The 14,156-nt window shown below is 32.6% G+C and overlaps 2 protein-coding genes across 2 annotated transcripts; both read left to right on the forward strand.

Moving 5' to 3' along the window:
• The first annotated feature begins 6,486 nt into the window (after window positions 1-6,486).
• LOC132181623 (putative disease resistance protein RGA3) lies at window positions 6,487-10,816 on the forward strand. The gene is made up of 4 exons (XM_059594875.1): window positions 6,487-6,792; window positions 8,716-9,361; window positions 9,707-10,692; window positions 10,775-10,816. Exons 1-4 carry the CDS (start codon window positions 6,487-6,489, stop codon window positions 10,814-10,816), a joined length of 1,980 nt encoding a protein of 659 aa, XP_059450858.1.
• Window positions 10,817-11,442: 626 nt separating this feature from the next.
• LOC132183353 (putative disease resistance protein RGA1) lies at window positions 11,443-13,420 on the forward strand. The gene is made up of 3 exons (XM_059596782.1): window positions 11,443-11,751; window positions 11,857-11,925; window positions 12,533-13,420. The coding sequence occupies exons 1-3, from the start codon at window positions 11,464-11,466 to the stop codon at window positions 12,536-12,538; spliced, it is 363 nt and encodes a 120-aa protein (XP_059452765.1). The 5' UTR covers window positions 11,443-11,463; the 3' UTR covers window positions 12,539-13,420.
• Window positions 13,421-14,156: the final 736 nt, after the last annotated feature.

Below are 14,156 nucleotides of genomic sequence, written 5' to 3' on the forward strand. Positions count from 1 at the left end.
ACTCGGCTAATATTTTGATAATTTTGAAAAATATTGTTACAATTAAAAGTTTGGTGAGACGTGGTTTTCTTCTTATTTCCATTCAACTCTTCCGGCCCACTCCCGCATTTTTTTCAACATTTCCCATTCAACTAATAGTGATGTCCCACCTACTCACGTGGGTTCCATTTTCCAACTAAATATCTCTACATAATCTTTGAACATAATTGGCTCTCCTTGAACTATTCACGCGGGTTACATTCAACTATTTAGATTCAACTGATAATGATATGGAATGGACCAACCTCTAACACGGTTTCAACGAAAATGATGCAATCGGTTCCCATTCATGCAAAGAATGTTATAAGTCATGGTATGGGATGTTAGGACAAATGGCCGACTCAGTTCTCTTCAATATTCTCTCAAATTTTCAACATACCTCTTAAATTATGAAAAATTATCAATGATGAAAATACTTTTAATAAAAAATAAAAAAAGCATATAAAAAGTGTCTAAATTTAAAAATATAAAAGAAAGAGCATTAAAAATTTTTGTTTTCTTTTAAATTATTATTATTATTTTTTTAATTTATAGGACTATTTTAGTCTTCTTGAGAAATATCTTTTTTTTTTTTTTTTTTTTTTTTTGTGAGTACTTGATAAATCAGTTCTCTTCAATATCTTTCAAACTTTAATTAATTAGGAAAATGTACCTTTTCAATTACAAAAATTGTTAATTAATGTTTTCCTGTGATGAAATTACCCTTAATAAAATAAAACCATTATATATATATATATATATATATAACTAAAATTATAAGAAAAAAAAGTGTAGCCAAATTTTAAAATATGAAAGAAAAAACAATAAAAAGAATTTGTTTTTTTATTTTGAATTTATAAGAATATTTTTATCTTATTCAAAAATTTGTAGAGTTTTTTTTTTTCTTTGGTAGTTTAGAGAAGATATTATTTGAATTAAAAGTTTAGAAGAGAGATTGTAAATTCCGTAATAACTTAATTATAATATATCAAAATTTCTTTGTGAAATACTTTCTTATTCATGCATATTAGACCGCCACACGGCTATGAGCCACCCATTTTTGAGCTTTGGAAATTGTTTCAGCGAGATGATAAGAAGATTTATGAGCCGCACATGGCCACATCATATCTAATGTATTCCCTTCAAAGTTTGAACGTCAAGTCAACGATGCACCTCTGATCAATAATATATCCCATGCACCTCTGTGCATGGTTAGGCTGCATTTTTCATTTTGTTTAATTTCTGATAGCATTGTTTTGCATTAGATTTTTTTTTTTTTGGTTGATAGTTGGTACAATCTTTGGTGATGAGTGGGATTTACAGAGTTATCCCTGCAATTTGATTCTAGAGCTTAAGATTTAAGAAGAATGAAGTTCTGATGACTATCTTAAGAAACCTCATCTGAGACTCATAATAGTCTTTATAAACACCAATATCAAAACAACCAAAACAATTATCTCATAGCCTTGATGAACACCTATATGAGGCACCCAGCCAGGACAGTTTGAATTGGGAACGTGGATGCATGATGCTTGGGGACAGTGTAGCAGAAGTCCAGGGATTAGGATCGATCACCATCAACACTTTTATTCCTTAGTTGATTGGGTTTGGATGTTACTTCGCGAAGCAAATCTTTTTAAGCTCCATGGGTTAGAGCATCTCCAAGAAAGTAAGCAAATCTTCTATAATCCACCAGGTCTAAATCAAAAAAATGACGGAGAAAATGAGAATTCAAGACAATTTGATGTTTATAGGCTTCTTCAAAACCTGATTAATTCCAAGCCAACCTGAATTTTTGAGCCAACAGGAGCTGATATATTTAATAGGTGAGGCACCAAACATGAAATATTTAATTTAAATCGAAGGCAAATTGATGACGTTAAAATTCAAATTTAAGACCTCTAGTTCTAATACCATACAAAATTACAATTTAAAAAAAAAAAAAATTAATCAAATAACAAAAGTTAATCATTTAATGCATAATGAGCTATACGATTGTCAAGGCTGCACTCGTAAAAGGTCGTGTCATTGTCGGCGAAGACTTATCACTTGGGTTCAGATAAACTGATCAAAGGATTGAAAGGCTGAAAATTGAAATTGCTAAAACTAAAAAAATAAATTTCATCATTAAATCATTGAAATTTATAATCTGTCATCCCCCACTTTAACGTGTCCTTTACTTTTACTGTTTTTGTTTTTGTTTTTATTTTTTTTCTTTTTTATCAGTTTGGCTTGTTCATCTGCTTTACAACAAATACATTTTCCTTCTGCGCTCAAACACCTCTCACTGAATCAAAAGCTGATTCTGTATCCATTCAATTTGCCTTTGGTGCGTCTTATAGTTTAAATATTATCAAATCCAAGAAAAATATTTTTACAATAATTTGAACTCAAACAAAATGAAAGTAATTCATGCTTATGTAGAATTTTTCAATTAAAATTGAATTTCTTGGCATTTATGAGCTTGATATAGGCTTTTGTTGTCATATATATTGGCTTGTAGAACAGAAACAGAACATGCTTGATTACAAAGGCTTCGCAATTTATCATATTGAACCAACATTGTGGGCCTTGTGGCATTAATTGGCCTTGAATTAGAAACTTGGTCACACACCATGGTGATATTTTTATTTCAATAACCACTTATCCACTATAAAATGCGAATTAGTGAGGCAATAATTTGAGCTTCAAAAGCTTAGGGACACGATTTCCACTATCCAAGCTGTGCTTTTGGATGTGGAGGAGCAGCAGGCCAAGAACTATGCTATCAAAGTTAAAGGATGTCATATATGTACAAAGCCGACGACTTGCTAGATGACTTCGCCACTCAACTTCTACGTCGACAAGTGATGACACGGGATAAGAAGGCGGCAAAATGGGTAAATTCATAAATGTGGATATGATGTCTTCTGTGACTAAAGCATTCCCAAACCCTGCATACAAATATTTATCACAAAACAAGAGCCACAACAAATATATATATATATATATATATATATATAGATATCATTTTACTTACAATATATATATCATTTTAGGTAAGCTGCATTTGTTTTGGCGTAAAATAATTTTTAGAAAATATTTTTAGTTTGATGAAAAAGCTTATTTAATTTTCATAAAATAATTTTTTTAAAAAAAAAACTGTGAACTATTATTTGAGTTTGAGCTTCTCATTCTGAAATTAGCTAAAAAAAATGATAATCAAATAGAAAAATAAAGACAAGACGGAATAAAAAAAATAAACAAGATTTTAAGTAGTTTGGTTTATGACCTATATATGTCTACATGATAAAGCCCCATAGGCTACATTTTGCTCTTATTTCACTTTTTTGATCTTTTACAAAGATCAATCAATATCCCTACTTACAGGAAAAATAAGATAGGTGAATACACTACAAATAAGGTAATCAAATCACAAAGAGTTGATACGCAATTGCAATGATTTGATTGTAATCACAAGACCCGACTGAGCCATTGCCAAGACTTCACTGGAATATCACCAAGACTCGGTTAGGACTCGGCTAAGACCCCGACATTGTCAAAGAAAAAAATAATTGGTAGAACAAAAAGCAATTAAAGTAGAATCAAATTTGCAAGAAATTGTGAAAGAAAAATTTAATTATACACACTCCTTTTTATTCATTCCCATCTTTTAAGAATTATCAATAAAAAGAAGCAAATTAAAAAAATTGGTTGTTGTTTCTACCCCCACAATTATTTCACCTACTCATGAATTATGTTTACCGATTTCAAAAAATAATGAATTAGAGAAAATTGAAGAGTGTAAGCAAATAGAGGAATTAAGTAGTTAAGTAATTAAAGGGAAACTAGTAAGCCATTGGAAAAAATAAAAAATAAAAGGGTAAAGTTCACGTACCCCCTCAAACTACCACTCAATTGACAATGTATCATCAAACTTTGATAATATCCCCTCAAACTACTAAAACATTGTCAATGTCACCCCAAAACTAGCAAAAAGATAAAAATTATGCCTATAAATTTCTCAATAAAAAAAATAAACAAGATTTTAAATAATTCGGTTTATGATCTACGTCTACATAATAATGCCTCATAGGCTGCATTTTGCTCTTATTTCACTTGATTGATTTACAAAGATCAATCAATATCCCTACTTACAGGAAAAATAGGATAGTTGAATACACTACAAATAAGGTAATCAAATCACAAAGAATTGATATGCAATTGCAATCATTTGATTGTAATCACAAGACCCGACTAAGCCATTGCCAAGACTTAGCCGGAATATCGCCGAGACCCGGTTAGGACTTGGCTAAGACCTCGACATTGTCAAAGAAAAAATAATTGGTAGAACAAAAAGCAATTAAAGTAGAATCAAATTTGCAAGAAATTGTGAAAGAAAAATTTAATTATACACACTCCTTTTTATTCATTCCCATCTTTTAAGAATTATCAATAAAAAGAAGCAAATTTAAAAAAAATTGGTTGTTGTTTCTACCCCCCACAATTATTTCACCTACTCATCAATTATGTTAACCGATTTCAAAAAATAATGAATTAGAGAAAATTGAGGAGAGTAAGCAAATAGAGGAATTAAGTAATTAAGTAATTACAGGGAAACTAGTAAGCCATTGGAAAAAAATAAAAAATAAAATGGTAAAGTTCACGTACATCCTCAAACTACCACTCAATTAACAATGTTTTCTTAAACTTTGATAATGTCCCCCCAAAGTATTAAAACATTGTCAATGTCCCTCAAAGCTAGCAAAAAGATAAAAATGTGCTTATAAATTTCTCAATAAGACAAAAATACACTTATAAATTCGCAAAAAAAAAAGAAAGAGTTTTTAATTTTTTTTAAATGAAAAATTTTAATTAAAAAATAAAAAGAATTTTTTAAAACAAATTTTTTTAAACGATTTTTTTTTTTTTAAAACAGAAATTTTTTATTTTCAAAAATTAAGTTTTTTTTTTTAGAAATTTTAGTATTTTTTGTTTTTATTTTATTAAGGATTGTTTCATCATTGTCATTGAGGAGAATATTAACAATATTTTGATAATTTTAAAAAATATTTTCACAATTAAAAGTTTTTTTTCTTTTTATTTCCATTCAACTCTTCCTGCCCACTCCCGCATTTTTTCAACATTTCCCATTCAACTAATTAATAGTGAATGTCCCACCTATTGACGCGGGTTCCATTTTCCAACTAAATATCTCTACATTATCTTCGAACATAATTGGCACTCCTTGAACTATTCACGCGGGTTACATTCAACTATTTCGATTCAACTGATAATTATGTCCAATTCAAAATAAATAAATAAATAATGAAGAAGAAAAAATGTCAATGAATATGGAATAATGATGCACCAACGACTCCCACGATTTCCAAATCTTTTCCTGTTCAACTGATAATGATATGGAATGGACCAACCTCTAACACGGTTTCAATGAAAATGATGCAATCGGTTCCCATTCATGCAAAGAATGTTAAAAGTCATGGTAAGGGATGTTAGGACAAATGGCCGACTCAGTTCTCTTCAACATTCTCTCAAATTTTCAACATACCTTTTAAATTATGAAAAATTATCAATGATGAAAATACTTTTAATAAAATTAAAAAAAAAAAAAACATATAAAAGTGGCTAAATTCAAAAATATAAAAGAAAGAGCATTAAAAATTTTTGTTTTCTTTTAAATTAATTAATTTTTTTTTTTTTTAATTTATAGGACTATTTTTGTCTTCTTGAGAAATCTTTTTTTTTTTTTTTTTTTTTTTGTGAGTACTTGATAAATCAGTTCTCTTCAATATCTTTCAAACTTTAATTAATTAGGACAATGTACCTTTTGAATTACAAAAATTGTTAATTAATGTTTCCCCGTGATGAAATTGCCCTTAATAAAATAAAACCATTTTTTTTAAGAAAAAAAGTTATAAGAAAAAAAAGGGGTAGCCAAATTTTAAAATATGAAAGAAAAAAAAAATAAAAGAATTTGTTTTATTTTTTTAATTTTTTTAATTTTGAATTTATAAGAATATTTTTATCTTATTAAAAAATTTGTTGAGGTTTTTTTTTTTTTTTGGTAGTTTAGAGAAGATATTGTTTGAATTAAAAGTTTAGAAGAGACACTGTAAATTCCGTAATAACTTAATTATAATATATCAAAATTTCTTTGTTAATGAAATACATTTTTTTTTTTTTAATGAAATACTTTCTTATTCATGCATATTCACACGGCTATGAGCCACCCATTATATATTGATCATGACCTTTGGAAATTGATTCCGCGAGATGATAAGAAGATTTAAGATGTGAAATATGAGCCGCACATGCATGGCCACATCATATCTAATGGACTCCCTTTAAAGTTTGAACGTCAAGTCAATGATGCACCTCTGAATCATCAATAATATATCCTATACACCTCTGCATCATCAATAATTCCCTCAAGATCGGTTTACTTGACTCACCACCCACAACCCACAAATGGCTGAAATAGTTCTCTACGACACAGCTGGGAGCATCATTAGGAGTTTGGGTTCTCTTGCTCTCCAAGAGATTGGAGTGTTATGGGGTTTCAAAAATGAGCTTCGAAAGCTCGGGGACACCGTTTCCACCATCCAAGCTGTGCTTTTGGACTCGGAGGAGAAGCAGGCCCATAACCATGTGATCAAAGATTGGCTTGGGAAGCTCAAGGATGCCATGTACGACGCCGACGACTTGCTGGATGACTACTCCACTCAACTTTTACGTCGACAACTGATGACACGAGATAAGAAGATGGCAAAACAGGTAAATTCTTTATTAATGTGCACATGATGTTGTCTGTCACTAAAGCATTCCCAGACCTGCATACAAATATTTATCACAACATAAGCCAAAGCAAATATATATCATTTTACGTAGTTTAAAATTTCTTAACAACAACAACAATTTGTTCATTATAATGTTAAACCCAACTATTGAACGGTATGGAAATTCTAATCTCAAGATAATTTCATCATAAACCCAATTATTGCTTTGATATATATATATAAAAGCAATAATCACTTAAATTGACATGCATTTAGAAGTGGCAAAGAGTACAAATTACCTCGATAGTCAATACTGTACTAAAAGTTAGGCGACAACTATTAAAACCTGAATAGACTGAATAGTAAGGTTTAGCGAAATTATCCCTATACTAGGCACGTAAATTGTGATTAAAATTCGTTCCTAAGTTACTTGACCTTTCAAACCTTCCCTCAATTATTAGAGATGTTTTATTCTTAGAAATAAGTTAAAAACTTAACCCTAAAGTTTCTTTTCTTTTCTCTTTATTAAAAAATATTTTTAATGTTTATTTCTTTTTTGTACCTTGGTCCGAACATAAAGTTTTCTTTTTCCTTAAAATGTATCATATTCTAGGAGCTCATTCTATTAATATTTTCATAACTTTTGAATAAATAAACGAAAGTAGGGTTAATCTTGAAATTTCACTAAAAAAGTGGTTTAGTTTTCTTCCAAAATTCTCAAAATTGTTTTTATGGGGGCTTGGGTAAGAAATGGCCCATTTGAACCTCCTCCTAACTAGGTAAACCAGATAAGGCCCACAACTCACTAAATGGACCTAAATTAGAGCACTACACTCTGGTCACTTGGCCCATTGGCCCACAACACATATATCTAAGGTTTTTAACTTGACGAAATTTGGATCAAATACCCACCTAAACATGCCATGGACTGAAAGTTTAATTTCCAGATTTAACCCAAAGCTCTTCTTGATGCCATATATGAGAAATTACTTATTTTCTTGATATAGTCTTAACACCGCTTGAGGGTTATGTTTAGAAGGTTTTTACCACTCAAATGAGCCATTGAAAAGAGGTTTTTGGCTATAAAAGTTTCTGGTTTTTGGCTTTTGGTATTAGATCCTATGTCTATTTCATGAATGAACATCATTATAAACGTCATTTTTAAAGGACAATATTTTCTTCCAAAAAGATCAACACATCTTGTACACATAGACTTAAATTGCTTTCTGGTTATAAACTATCATCTTACAAAATTATGAATGAAACATTAAATTATGCCCATCATTAGGGATAAGACTATGCCATGGATTAGTCCATTAGGTTAAGAAATTAATTATCTCTTATAATCTCTTTTAGGGTCTTTGATCCAATTTTTATTAAGTTCACTAGGGCCAATAACATTGGTTCATATATCTAAAGCCCGAGACATTGGGCTAAAACTCATACTAACTTATATCAAATATGGGACGTTACAGTAACAATGTCTTCATGTATCATTTTGACATATATAGATGCTTTTATATTCCATTGTTTTGTCTGTTTTCTTTATCCTTACAACTGCTATAAATAGAGTCTTACAAAAAACAGTCTCATTTGTAAGAGTACTAACCATATGCAAAAAATGTACGGCTAATTAAGTTGCGACATCTTTCCAAGGAGCAAATGGCGTCTAGAAAAAGTCACATAAATTATCGGCCCCCATTATAAACCCAACTATTCAATGGTAAGGGAATTCTAAAACTATCACCGTGAACGGATTGGAATGGATGGTTGTAAATAAAACAACCAAAAAAAAAAAACTCTAACTTAAACTTACAACAATTACAAACATGACCTTCATATTTTCCTTAATTACACATATAGCCCAAAAAATGTTTAACTTTTCGCAATGGACCGTACTAAATATTTGGGAGTATTGCAGGTACGCATCTTCTTTTCCAAATCGAACCAGCTTGTATATGGCTTTAAAATGGGTCATAGGATCAAGGCAGTTAGGGCAAGACTGGATGAAATTGCAATTGATAGGATCAAATTTGGCTTCAATGAGCACACCACAGCGACACAGTTTGAGCATATGAAAAGACAAGATACACACTCATTTGTACATGGGGAAGATGTCATTGGGAGAGAGGATGATAAGGAGTCTATTAAAAAGCTGTTATTCGATCCCAATATGAATGAGAAGAATGTTTCCATAATTACCATAGTTGGGATTGGTGGACAAGGAAAGACCACGCTTGCGCAGTATGTGTACAACGACGAGGAGGTTCGAAGACATTTTGACCTGAGGATGTGGGCATGTGTCTCTGATCCTTTTGACATGAAAACTATCATTGTAAAGCTCATAGAATCTGCGACTAAGAAGAGACCTAAAAGCCTTGAGATGGATCCATTGCAAAGTGAGCTTCGAGCAAAAATTGATGGGAAGCAATATTTACTTGTTTTAGACGATGTGTGGAATGAGAATCGTGGTATATGGTCCGACTTGGAAAAGTTGATAGTGGGTGGCCTAAGAGGAAGCAAAGTTTTGATTACTACACGTAGCGGAAAGGTTGCAGAGATTATAGGTACAGTTTCACCATATCCTTTGAGAGGTTTATCTGAAAACAGTTCTTGGAATTTATTTAAGAAAATGGCATTTAAAGATGGGGAAGAGCCAAATAATCCAAAGCTAGTAGAAATTGGAAGAGAGATCATACAAAAGTGTGCACAAGTTCCTCTTGCTATAAGGAGCATTGGGAGTCTATTATATTTCAAAAATTCAGAAGATGATTGGTTGTACTTTAAAAACCATGAACTTTACAAAATAACTCAACAAGAAAATGATATTTTCCCAATACTTAAGTTGAGTTATGATCATCTCCCATCACACTTGAAGCAATGTTTTGCCTTTTGTTCGTTGTTTCCAAAAGATTATGAAATTGAAATGACGGTGTTGATTCAGTTATGGATAGCTCAAGGCTTTCTTCATTCATCATCTGGAAATAGACATCTTGAAGATATTGGTCGCGAATATTTTATGGATTTGCTTTGGAGGTCGATTTTCCAAGAGGTACAAAGAGATATAGTTGGTGAAATAGGAAAGTGCAAAATGCATGACCTTATTCACGATCTTGCACAGTCAGTAGCAGGTGAGGAGTGCACAATTTTATATCCAAATAGAGAAAAAGTGGTTGGAAGAACTCGTCATGTGGCATTTCATTCTTCAGATTCATTACTGGATATTCCTGCTCTTTTGCCCAAGCCTAACAAAATGAGAACACTTCTTCTACGCATTCCAATACTTCCAGGATTTGATGATGCATTTAACTCGAACAATTTGGTACTTGAGTTGAATAAGCCAATCTCTAATACACTTATTTCAAGTTTTAAATGCTTGCGTGCTTTGAATTTGAGTCAGTCAAGTATTCAAAAAGTGCCGAATTCCATTGGCAAGTTAGAGCATTTAAGATTTCTAGATCTGTCTAGGAACGAAGATATCAAACTACTCCCTGCTTCTATAACTAAATTGCAGAATTTGCAAACACTAAGACTTGAGTTTTGTCGTGGGCTTAAAGAATTGCCAGAAGAGACTAGAAACTTAATCAGCCTTAGGCATCTTGGGCTAGAAGGGTGTGATAGCTTGACTCATATGCCTCATGGACTGGGAAAATTGATTGCTCTCCAAACATTGTCGCTATACATTTTAGGGAAGAAAAAAAGTTTTCTTTCCAAGCCAAAGGGTGGGCTAGGGGAGCTGGATGGTTTAGATGAGTTGAGAGGAGACTTATGGATCAAGGGTTTAGAGCACTTGAGATATTCTCCATCAAAAGCAAAGGCTGCAAACTTGGAGAGGAAGCGGCATCTTCAATGGCTGATGTTAGAGTGGGACCCAGAACCTAGTGATGAAAGTGATAAGGCAATTGCAAATGATGAACAACTATTGCAAAACCTTTGGCCACACCTAAATTTGAAAGCATTAACTATAATTGGATATGCAGGTGTGGCGTTATCTAGTTGGGTGTCCTCGCTCACAAATTTGACTTCTATTCTAATATTGGATTGTAAATGGCTTCAACATATCCCACCATTGGACCGATTCCCTTTTCTCAAGCATCTTGTTCTTTCAAACTTAAGCGAGTTGGAGTACATAAGCAATGATGATAGTGACGTGTCTTTTTCTCCCCTCAAATATCTCGCACTTGATAATTTGCCAAAGTTGAGGGGACGACGAAAGACGAGGGAAACAGATCATCTTCCATTATTCCCTTCATTTCCTTCCCTTTCTTTTTTATGTATACGGAATTGCCCTATGATGTCTCTAACAACACCCTCCTCTTTCTCTTCCCTTTTCGATCTCTCCAAATTGAAGTATCTTTATCTTATAGGATTAGAGGAACTTGAATATCTACCACTAGAGTGGCTGCAAAACCTCACTTCTCTTCAGACCCTGGGGATTTCGGATTGTCGTAAAATGAGAATATCAATTTCTCCACTCTTTCAACATCTCACCTCACTTGAAAATCTGTATATTTTTTTTTGCAAAGAACTTCTCAGCAATGAGAATGAAGATGGCGCACATGGCCTTGGACCTACAAGATTTGGTCATCTATCTATCATTGGCGTTCCAAATTTGGTTTCTCTCCCAAGAGAGCTTAGAGATGTTACCACTCTGCAACGGCTTCAAATTATGTATTGCCCTAGTTTGGTGTCTTTACCGGAGTGGATAGGCGATCTCACTTCACTTCAGGAGCTTAAAGTTGTAAATTGTCCGAAGTTAATATCACTGCCCGAAGGTATGCGCCGCCTCACCTCTTTATGTCGTTTGACAATTGCAAAGTGTCCTTGCTTGGAGGAAAGATGTGAACAAGGAACAGGAGAGGATTGGCCAAAGATTGCTCACGTCCCAAACTTTCGTAAAGGTGGCGATGGTAATCTCAAAGAATGGATAGCAAGCCAAGTTCGCAAATGTCTTGAGGTTTTTAAGTCACCAATTAGACAATAATTTTTCTTCTTCTTGTTGTTCCTCTTTATTTTACTCTGTCAGGCTTTTGCTATATATCTTATTTGATTTCATATGCAGGAAGCATTTAGTTTCATGTATGGACGCTTCTTCAGACAATCAGATATTTGCAAAGCTCAAACATTTACAGTATTTTTTCCTATCTTTTACTTCAATGGCATTTCCAGTATTATTTTGTTCTTTTAGTTTTTCAACATTTCTTTCATTTACATTTGAAATTTAAATTCTACAAATGGTATCATCACATATTAGGTAAAAGACATATAATTAATAGATGAGGGAAGTCAATCCCATCACAAAATTTTCACAAAAATTTAATACTAATTTGCATTAGTGTGTTAGGATTTTCTTAGTGTCAAGTGTAGATTATGTTGAATGAACGGATAAAATTTACATTTTTATTATTTTCATTGAAAATTTTTGGGTTATTGTTGAATTTATTATTTTGTTTTTTGATCGAAAGCAACAATTCATGAAATGGGTTGTGGGAATCATGTGGATATTTCTACAATTTGTTTGGATAAGACAAATTCATTTCTTCAAAGAGACTTGGTATAATTGAGTTTCTCTCTCTTTTATCTAATGGTGGAATTGTATTAGTGATACGTATACCAATGTTAAAATGTCAAATGCTATTCCTTCTTCCTTATTTCACTTGCAGAAACAATTGAAGCAATTGAAACATTTCTGATTTATGATTTTAGAGAATTTCTGATTTATCGGATTTCATATGCAGTTATAATTAAAGCACTGGCATACATGGATTTAAGATTTGGAGCCAACTCGAAACTTTTTCACTCTGCAGCTAAGCATTAAGTTGAGAAGTCGGGAATTTGAGATGGAAAAATTAAGAAAAATCTATATGATTCCTGGAATATCATCTTAAGGCTTGGTCTTCTAATTATCTTCTCAAAGATCATAAGGTGCTGAAAGCTGAAGCAGTAGACATTAACCTTGGAGTGGATCAGGAGGCATTTGTGAAAAGAGTGCTCCATGTCAATTGCCAAAAAAGAGACAATTCCTCTTATATGTACTGGCCTGTAGCTTTTATTTGTCTTTGCCCCTGGTCCCATGTTCCATTTCCTCTTGCCTTGGAATTGTGTCCTTTTCACTTAACTCACTCCTTCCTTGATTGAAAAAGTATCATTTCACAACAGAGGCCAAGAAGGGAGCTTTAAAATGAAGCACTTCTTTTTTTCGCTTTTGAAGGAAACCCTGGGAAAGAGGTGGGGAGCTGGGAGTTGGGCTCAAGAGTTGTTTGGGTATTTTCCCGGATTTCTATATGATTTTTAAAATGTGTTTGATGGCTTTGTTTGGATTAGAAGCACGATCTTGATATTTAAATCTGGACATGCACAACTAGTGTTTGAATATTAGGAGTTATTATCCATTTTGTTAATGTAGAATATTTGGGTATCTTATGATTATGGGGTGGATTTAAGATTTATTCTTATACTCTGAATGCATGATACCTTATGTCCCTTGATGAGATAATATGTATTGGAAATCCATTTATATTTTTATGCCTTCCTCTATTATTTGATGAACAAGAAAACTGGGAACAACTTTGTGATTTTGAATGGAGTATGTGATAGTTACATAATTTTGATAAAAACTGACATAAATGGCAGGTCTGTCAGCTTGAGCAGCAACTGTTTGATCATGTTTTCCCATCTTCTTCAGAGGATGTTTCAAGGTTGGCTCCATTAATTAGTCCTATGTTTATTGATGAAATATTCTCCTCTTTTTCCATGTGGTGCCATGGTTGAGGCTCATTAAATAGAAAGTATAATTTGTTATTTAGTGGGGATCAATCAGAGTTTTCATGGCTATGACCTAGTAAGCTCAACCAACTTCAATTTCATGTGCTTTATTGTAACTTTACAAAGTTGAACTGAAGTTTGTGACTTTGTTCTGCAGCTTGATGTGATATTGGAACTCAGATACAAGTGAAGGAAGATGGATCTAAGAGGAGATTTGCTACTTGTGATTAAGTTGTCTTTTAGCATTATAATTTGTTCTTCATTTTTATGTTTCTCTTGTGGACCAAAGAGTTTGAATGAAGTTTAACAATTGTTTGCAAGGAACAGGTGCATTGATCTATCATCTTATTATGCATTTTTCTCTCCAATTTACAGCTTACTTTATATAGACAGTTGGTAGACCTGGATTACTGGTAGAAATCATCAAAATTATTGTTGATCTCATCATTGATGTGGAATCAACAGAGAGTGACCCAGAAGTATGCTCTCTCTCTCTCTCTCTCTCTCTCTCTCTCTCTCTCCGTGTGTTTAAAAATCCTATATTTAAATGCCAGTGATTGAATAAAAGAATTATGATAGACCAGGGAAGTCAATCCC

This window comes from Corylus avellana, chromosome ca5, assembly GCF_901000735.1.
Source record: "Corylus avellana chromosome ca5, CavTom2PMs-1.0".
NCBI classification, from domain to species: domain Eukaryota; kingdom Viridiplantae; phylum Streptophyta; class Magnoliopsida; order Fagales; family Betulaceae; genus Corylus; species Corylus avellana.

What these genes read in the sequence shown, in the direction of transcription:
- LOC132181623 (XM_059594875.1), top strand. Translation starts at nt 6,487, where the DNA reads ATGGCTGAAATAGTTCTCTACGACACAGCTGGGAGCATCATTAGGAGT. An exon ending in ATAAGAAGATGGCAAAACAG is followed by an intron (nt 6,793 to 8,715) that starts GTAAATTCTTTA and finishes GGAGTATTGCAG; the next exon opens with GTACGCATCTTCTTTTCCAA. An exon ending in AAAGGTTGCAGAGATTATAG is followed by an intron (nt 9,362 to 9,706) that starts GTACAGTTTCAC and finishes TGTTTCCAAAAG; the next exon opens with ATTATGAAATTGAAATGACG.
- LOC132183353 (XM_059596782.1), top strand. Translation starts at nt 11,464, where the DNA reads ATGTATTGCCCTAGTTTGGTGTCTTTACCGGAGTGGATAGGCGATCTC. An exon ending in AAGTTCGCAAATGTCTTGAG is followed by an intron (nt 11,752 to 11,856) that starts GTTTTTAAGTCA and finishes TTTCATATGCAG; the next exon opens with GAAGCATTTAGTTTCATGTA.